At 40.9% G+C, this 9,104-nt stretch overlaps 1 protein-coding gene across 1 annotated transcript in view; it reads right to left on the reverse strand.

The window, feature by feature from the left end:
• Positions 1 to 8,770, reverse strand: part of WDR48 (WD repeat domain 48) — a 28,885-nt gene extending 20,115 nt beyond the window's left edge. The window contains exon 1 of the mRNA XM_063324345.1: positions 8,655 to 8,770. Coding sequence (XP_063180415.1) covers positions 8,655 to 8,702 — 48 coding nt within the window. The 5' untranslated portion in view covers positions 8,703 to 8,770. The remainder of the gene's footprint in view (positions 1 to 8,654) is intronic.
• Positions 8,771 to 9,104: the final 334 nt, after the last annotated feature.

The raw sequence follows: 9,104 nt of genomic DNA on the forward strand, positions 1-9,104 counted from the left end.
TCAGCAGCGCTAGAACTGGAGCCCAAATGATTATTTAATCATTACAACTCCAGCTTAGACCCAGAGAATCCTTAGTTCAACTCCCTGCTCTGCACAGATATTCTGGGTGATCCCAGCAAACACACTGAGTTTGTGTCTCAGTTCTAAGTAGGTTTCACAGTTTCTATCTGGGATGACAGCATTTCCCAGACTCACAAAGCAGAAGATACAGTCGCTAAGGATTACAAACCATTGAAAGACTGCAGATACAAATTTTATCTACCTTTTTCAGGTGCAGCTATTATTTTGAAACCAATTTTTTAAAGAACTGCCTACTTTCTAATATAATAAGAAGTACAAATATTTACTGCACTTTCAGATAAATTATTCCTTTTGTTTCTTTCCTTCTGATTTGACAGTACTGTGTGGATAGGTTATTTCATTGTTTCGTTCAGAAACACTAAAAGGAGACTTAAGGAGACATACTTCAAAGGCTACAGCACTCTCCACTATTATTGTTCAATAAACGTGATTAAGGCACTGCAGCTTCTTCAGAGCTACCCCATCCGCACTGTGCTGCACCTCTCCCGATCAAAGGGCTTACATGGGGTTTATGCATTACTATGAGGAAAGCCCTCACACATAAAGAAGGGGAAGATGACAGCTATGTTCCTTCCCAGATTCTGTAAAATATAATCAGAACAACAAGGTAAAATTTTGGCTTGGTATAATCCAATCTGCCCACAGCAGGAATCATTTGGATACATAAATACCAATGTTTTGAAAATGCTTTCAAGGAATAGTCTTGGGCTAGAGATCTGAAAGTAATGTTTCTCTCCAATAACTGCATTATAGCAGTATAAAGAAAATGTTTTCCAGATCAGATCTCAGTTACAAATGAAGAAACATTTTACAGCATCTCACATTCTATACCACAAGAACTGACAGGTCCATTTAGTGAATGCGGGCAACACCTCAACTGAATTATCTGATCCCAGCGCTGCACAGTAAGAAAACAGATGCTTCTAGAAAGCACGTATCCAGTCTATTCTCTGTTTTAGAAATGGTTGCAACAGCTCTATCGACGAACACCGGAGGATCAAAATTAAGAGCCTCCTGAATCCTTCTGCCCTAATACTCTCCATTACCATTCCACCTTTCCACAAGTCCATTTACTACATTTATTACGTCAAGTCCCAATGCCCTTAAAGCACTTCTTGCTCACCATCTTTGATAGCAACTCACAGTCCTTGTAGAGTCACAGCTCTTCCTCCAATTTCAGATTGTGTCCTAATTTCCAACACTCTCTGCTTCCCTCAGCCATTCCAGACTCATCCATAACATTCTTGCTACACATGCTCAAGTCTCCGCCTACGCACAGCTTCAGAGACGTTACCGAGAGAAGACATGGTCAACCACGCATAACAGTGTTATGTTAAAACACTTCAAATACTTCAAGTATTTATTATTTTTTTTTTGTACAGAGAGCAAGATGTTTGTGCAACACCTCCCCTTGTCTTGATCATTTCACATCTGTATCGCTAGAAGACCCACACAGACGTCTTGAGTAAAAGAATGATACAAAGTCAAGGTCTAAAGTCGTACAAAACACAAGGCAAAGGGATGGCCGTTAAGTTCACACTGCTTTCAAACTCTCTGAATAAAACCAATGAAAATGTTCAGTTAAAAATACTGTGAGCATGTAAGACACAAACTAAAGGAACTCAAAACCTAAAGGTCAGTAGATCAAATTTGATGTTAGTTACTATGGAGAACAATCTCTTCCTGAAATATAGTGTCAGACACAGGAACAGCAGGGGCCCTTCAGCCCTTGCTTCTCCAAAGTGATAGCAGGATGTTTTTTGACAAAACCTCAATTTTTGGATTTGTTCCTCTTCTGCCGGTCACCTCCCATATTCGTTATATTTTCAGGTATAATATAGAGTTCTTTATCTTTATTCCATTTGTAAATAAGACAGTCAAACTATGTTAGTCACCCAAGCATTTTAAGGAGCTTTTTGCTCATACTAATGTTACTTTTTAAATTTACATAAGTTCAAGTAAAGAACAGCCATAAATAATTGTCTTAAAAATGCAAAAAAAAGCAAAAAGTGGCTTAGTCTCGTAAATAAGGTACTTTTCATACACAATCGATACTTTCACAGGACTGTGGAAATTGAGAGTTGTATTTCTATGTTAATCATGACAGAATTAACGTCATTTCATAATTTCTTAAAATGCAACGGATAAAGTATTTTTGTGCTAAAATAAAGAACTAAATATTGTTCTTAACACAGAATCTAGCAGGAAAAAAAGCTCACAGAGATTAAATGTAGTAAAATAATTTTAACTTCTTTCTATAATGGAATTTGCATAACTATTAAATTTCCACCTAGAAGACCTTGAAACTGTGGCTGTCAGCTCACCCGGGCGCTATTTTTCCATCATTCAAAGACATGACCGGGGAAGAATGACAACCACTTCCCACTACCACCAGTACTGCAATATTTAAATGAAAGCCAAATTTAATTTGCCCTTTAATCCCTTTAATAACTCCCACACATGAAGTTAGTCAAACATCTCTTGGCAAGTATTGTTTATATATTTTAAGAGAACTGAGACAAAGAGAGGAATTCTATTGTTTCAGGGTTAATAGGTCTGTGGTAGATCTAAGAGCAAATGCTAGACCTCAGTACCAGTTCAGCGTTAAATAAAACATCATCCTTCTTTCTTCCTGTGAGAAACTTGACAAAGTAACTCTGCTGAAACAACTGAATTAAAAAAAGATTAAAATCTTACTTCTTATTGTTCCTTTTTTTTTGTGTAAATACATGACAGCTTTAATGAAAAAAAAAAAAAACAACATGGCAAAACAACAATAAAAGCTTGACACTTCGAAAATTACCCAGCAGTGATTGCTGCTGTTCATGGAATTCAAGCAGTTACTCTTGTCTCTCTCAGACTCACAATTCTACAAAGTTTTATTTTCCATCCACAAAAGCAATAGTATACCTTTCCTGATAAAGTGCCTTAAAAACATAAGAGTAAGAAGGAAAAGAAATCCCTATCGTATAAAGAATAGATAATTGCGGTTTTCTGCATGTGATGGGAAAAAACTGTGACAACCATTTTTCAATGATAAAAGTGATTCTAATCCAAATAAAGCATGTGCTCCATAAAATTCTTTTTCTTTCTTTTTTCCTAATTCTAAAAGCACAAGGGTGAGAAAATTAAAGAAAATGATTTTGTGGTCAGCAAGTTTATTGGATACCACAACAACATTTCACAGGATTACTGCTATTTGAGCAGTTACACAAAGACAAGACAAACCACTTTTCATGAACAGAATATGAATGGGAAATGATGACAAAGGCACAAAAATGGACTCTTCAACTCTCACTGGAGGCCTAATGACATCCTAGTAACTGTCAGTTGCTTACACTGGAAATACTTAATAAATGTATTTTCTCATCCAAAACAAAAAATGTTAAATGGTCCACTCTTGAAAACCAGTCATTGAGACTGAAATAAACATTTTATATATTAAAAAAGCTAGAAGAAAACTAACAGAATATGTGGCTGAACTAAAAATAACCTCATAAGACATTTGCTGTATAGCACATGGAGCCTCTTAGAAAGAGAGGAATAACATCAGAAGCATCCAGGCTTGCATTAAAATACATTAATTATATATTAGCACAGAGGGACAAATTAAGGGTTCCACAAAATCAGTTGAAAGGGTGTTGAAATGCCTCTCAACACAGAGAACTTAAAATGGATCAATAAAAGCAACAGCAACTTGATTTAAAAGGCCTACACTTGTGTAAGCATGGTGGGCAGCAGGCAAGTTCATTAAACTCAGAAGTTCTCGAACATGAACAGAGGAAGACTGCTGATAATCCACATGTGGTTCTCCATTATATTCTTATTTTCGGGAAAAAAGGTCAGAAAGTTTTTGTTTGTTTGTTTTAAATTTGAGTGTCACCGAGTATAGAAACATAAGAACTATTAGTAAATATAGTAACTATACAAACAAATACAAAAATATAAAGTATATATTTAAGTATGTGTGTATACACACACACATATCTAAACAGCGTAAAAGCAACAGGCTTTTGGCAGAGAAGAAATTGCTGTGATAAAATTCAACTCTGACCCGCAGCATACGTATCTTTACGGCTCCAGATAAGGTACGGTGTTCTGCCTGACGAGGACTGTGGAGGCCACCAGGAAGTTCCAACTCTGAGCACCAACGGGCATTCACTTCAAACAGGGCAGACTGAAAGCACATTACTACTTTGTTCATCGCGTTGATTCACAAAGTCAGTTGCAAACCACAAAGATAATAATGACTATGATATAGATCATAGTCGGTTTATTGCCATGATGGCCTGGGAGTGGCAAGATTTGTGGGATATGAAATATTTTAATAACATCCAAGGCCTTTTACATTTATACTGCTGTCGCTTTTATAAACTCCCATAACGAATAAGAATCTTTCACTGCAGCAGCGCACAAACATTACAAGGCAATGGACCTTCATTATAAAGAATTTATGGGATTCAGTATCCTAAATGGATCAGGACTAATCATTTTAATGACTATCTAAGAGCTCCAGAGAAAAAGTTACTGTCAACGGATACGTTTCAGCACACAAAGCCAAGTGAATTTCTTACAGAACCCATGATGTTTCTCCTTCGTGGACGAGTGCATCAGCTGATCTGAAATCTTGTTACACTCGTTACATTACATGTCTTATGACAGATTTTGTCTTAATAGATGGGTAGAGCCTGCTTTTAAAAATACCCTCACACCATGATGGTGGAGGCAACAGTGAACAGCTGAGCTCTGTCAGCACTCATTCCTTGTTTGTAAGTAGAGAAAAATTTCTAAGACACAAATGCTGTTGTGAACAATTCAAAACCTGGTATTTTTAAAACTCACTGGAAGGATTCCATGACATTGGACACAAACTGCATCAAAAAATTAAAGAAGCATCAGTCAACCTCTAAGAAAAAAAATAAAAAACTATTCCCTCAATATCTTAGTAGGGCACGTGTATCCCTTAAAATAAATTTTTAAATTAAAAATTCAAATATCAATGTGTTTTTATCAGGCGCTCCAGGTCCTAGAATAAAAGTAATGGAAGGCATTAAGAAGTTAATTTTATCCTTTTACAACGCTGTCAACTTACTAGCTGTTCATTTGCTTAAGTATTATAATAATATAATAAATATAAAAAAATATTTTAAATATTTATTATCTATAAAATATAAAAACAACAGATATGAAATTTGATAGATTATAGCATACAAAATCTAGTGCTCTTTTAATAAATGGTACTATTAAAAAAATCAGTAGCTGAAATATTTTCTACATGTAAAGGTTTGTTTCACTTTCTACTTGCTTTCATAATGCAATATGAGTGCATAAATACGACAACGTCAGTGCAAAAAGATCTTCTGATTCTGCACAAGGCTTAAAGACAAAAAGAACTTCAAATTAATTCAATAATTTTATAAGAAAGATGCTGATTCAAATCACTTATGGCAAAATTCCCACGTTCTCTTAATAAGTTTTGAGTGTGAGGGTGAATTTATTCTGGCCAGGCAGCAAGTCTGCAACAGCAGTTCCAATGCGGCCCCTCAAGGGCAGCTACTTTAAGCCACCTGCTGAAAAGTGACTTCATCTTGGCTTAATTCACAGGAATAACATATCTGAAAGCTACAGCATATGGCCAACTGTTTCTCATCACACGGCAGGGTCTGACACACCTCTGCGTCCCCATTCCCTTCTCAAATCAGACAACCTCACTACTGCAGCCTTCACACACGCACAGCTAAGCTTAAAACAAATCAATAGTGTGCCCCTGGACATTTCAAATGCCCGACTTACATTTAAATAATTAAACTTCTTAACTTTTTTTATGCATGGAATTTATTTTGAGGCCTAAAAAAAAAAATCTATTCTGATTCAACCCTTAGAAACATACAATTACATGCAGAAGCTCCCTAAACTGACTATTTTGGATGGTTCTGGTTACCAGTAAAACAGGTGCATCCAAGATAATAATAGTTCCGATTTCCATAGATTTCAACCAGCTCTCCTCCCATGTAAGGAATCAAGTTCCTCCATGCCCAAGAGGTATTTTTTTAAAAAGCTTCTTCCTCTAGCCTCATAGGTTTGGGATAAATTTCTCCCCCTCTCTCTCAAAAGCTTGATGTAGTAGCACCCCACATGCTCAGCCACTGGAAAGTAAAACAAGTTATTAGTGGTTTTAATTTTCCATCAGTGGCTGATAGGTACAATAGCCACCTAGAATTCCATTACGTGAACAAAATACTGTCTTTAACCAAGCAGGTGAAATAATAAAGGTGCAAGAAAATAGCTTCTAATCAAGGCTTTATATATGCTTATAATATAACCAAAGTTATTCTCTGCAGAACTTGACTTACAATGTACTGGCTGAGACACAGATCGGTGTAGCAGTACATGAAGCGGGGAAAAAAAATAAATAATAATGTAACACAGCGAAAGCGGAAAAGACGACATCATAAACCAGCACAAACCCACCTGTAAATACAAGCTTTTGAGATAAGTAATGTTTGGAAAAGGAATGTAGTAGTAAAAAAGGAAACAATGTACTGTTTGATGTATGTTGCTGTCAGGGAAATAATACTTCAGAAAGAAACAGGACTACATCAAAGAAATATCTAGTTACCATAAAATCCCTCTCCTTAGGAGAGCAACCTGCAACAACTTGTTTATGGCACAGGCACTGAAGTCAATAAAGGAATATTATATTTCAGATTCTTTGTATTTTGAAGAATGCCTGAGGGTTTTTTTGGTAGGGAAAGGGAATTCTTTATACAGTATTGACTGAGTGCTTACCTTAACCATGAAAAACACTAAAGACTGTAAAGAAGCGCACATTTCCTCTGTGTGATAAAATGCAAAAGATGTGTTCAAAAACCAAACACACTTCTGTTTGGAGGGATCCTAATGCTATTTCAGGCTTAATAAATATTTCATAGAACAGTTTGGGTTGGAAGGGACCTTTTAAGTCCTCTAGTCCAACCCCCCTGCCATGAGCAGGGACATCTTCAACTAGATCAGGTTGCTCAGAGCCCCGTCCAACCTGACCTTGAATGTTGCCAGAGATGGGGCATCTACCACCTCTCTCGGCAACCTGGGCCAGTGTCTCACCACCCTCATCGTAAAAAAATTTCTTCCTTCTATCTAGTCTAAATCTTTCCTCTTTTAGTTTAAAACCATTACCCCTCATCCTGTCACTATACTCCCTGATAAAGAGTCCCTCCCCAGCTTTCCTGTAGGCCCCCTTCAGGTACTGGAAGGGGCTATAAGGTCTCCCCAGAGCCTTCTCTTCTCCAGGCTGAACAACCCCAACTCTCTCAGCCTGTCCTCACAGGAGAGGTTCTCCAGCCCTCTGATCGTTTCCTTTGGTCACAGTGGATAGACACAGCTGAAACCTTCACTTGCCACTAGAGTCAGGCACTTTTACACATTGATAAAGCATTAAATCTTTTCCATAGTGAAAGCTGTAAAAATGTTTGCTGGTAGTATCATCACAAACAAGAACAAAAAATGTTGAGAACCATAACAAAACCATTTTCATGGCTTTTACTGTTAAAGGGTCTTGACTTTTTACACACACTTTGGTAATTCCAGTCTCCACCAAGGCTACAACAGTGTCCTTACAGCTACATACAAGCCCACACCACCAGGTCTGATTATCTCTCAGGGGAGCTGAGAAAGTTTACGCCCACCAGACTGCCCAGGCCACAGTCTTCCTTTAAGGAACACTGACCGGAGCTGGAAAGGACCGACAGGTAGAGAGGTTCAGCCCTGCCTCCTCCAGGCTGGGGAACCTGACGCCATTTGGCAGCGAGCAGCACCTCTTTTCCCTCATCCAGCCAGGCCATGGTGCTTACAGCAGCCACTCACGCCCTCCCCAGACATTAGTGAAGATGGGGGAGCACCACTGGGGGGTGACGGGGTGTATCCTCTTCATAGAATCATGAAATCATAGAATCCTCTAGGTTGGAAGCTACATTTCAGATCATCTAGTCCAACCATTAACCCAACACTGCCAAAACCACCACTAAACCATGTCCCTCAGCACAACGTCTACCCACGTTTCTACCCATGCTTCCAGGGGTGGCGATTTAACCACTTCCCTTGGCAGCTTTTTCCAATGTTTGACAACCCCTTCTGTGAAGAAATTTTTCCTAGGGTCTAATCTAAACCATCCCTGGTGCAATTTGAGGCCATTTCCTCTTGTCCCATCGTCTGCCAGCTGGAGCAGAGCCCAACCCCTTCACCCCAGTGTCGTTTGGAGAGGGAAGGAGGCGACCGCGTTGCCATAGAGACCCCCAATCCCTGTCCCTCCCCCAGCTGAGCGCCGCCGCCGCCACAGTCCCTCAGTACCGGGCGGCAGGGCCCCGCTGGGGAGCCCTCCCTGCCCCAGCGCCCTCCCGCCGCTCCCCACCACCTGCCCGACGCCTGCTGACCCCACCCCCGCCACCGCCCCTCCGCCGGGCCGCGCTCCGCCTCGCCACCGCGACCCGTCCCCGTCCTCCACCTCCACCTCCTGCCGGGCCAGGCCGCACCACAGCCCCGCCGCCTCCCCACGCTGGGCCCTGCCTCGCCCTCACCTGCACTTTCCGCCGCCCCGCCGTGTTCTGCCGATGATGCGCCGCCATCTTGCATGTTGACACTCCGATGTCATTTCCGAGGAGGGCGAGCCGGGGCCCCGGAAGTCCCGCCCCCTCGCGCTGTTCTCGTCTGCCGGCCCGCGCAGGGAGGCGGGGCGGGGGCGGCCGCCGGACGAGGCGTTGCTATGGGAACGGGCGGGGGGCGGGGCCAGAGTTCCCGCCCTGCCCCCGGCCTCCGCCATTTTCTCCACAGAGCGCCTTTTCTGCAGAGCGGTTTCCGCATCTTTCTGCTCAAAGGATAAGGCGTATTTCTTTGCCCGTGCTGCTGCTCGCGGGGTGTCTTCTCTCCTTGCGGTGCCCTAGGGACTATGCTTTTTCCCCGGGGGGTTTGAAGGACAAGGTCACTTGTCCCTTCTGCAGAGCTCCCCTCAGGGCTGAGGCAAGGGTGGT

Source organism: Chroicocephalus ridibundus, chromosome 2 (assembly GCF_963924245.1).
Source record: "Chroicocephalus ridibundus chromosome 2, bChrRid1.1, whole genome shotgun sequence".
NCBI lineage: Eukaryota > Metazoa > Chordata > Aves > Charadriiformes > Laridae > Chroicocephalus > Chroicocephalus ridibundus.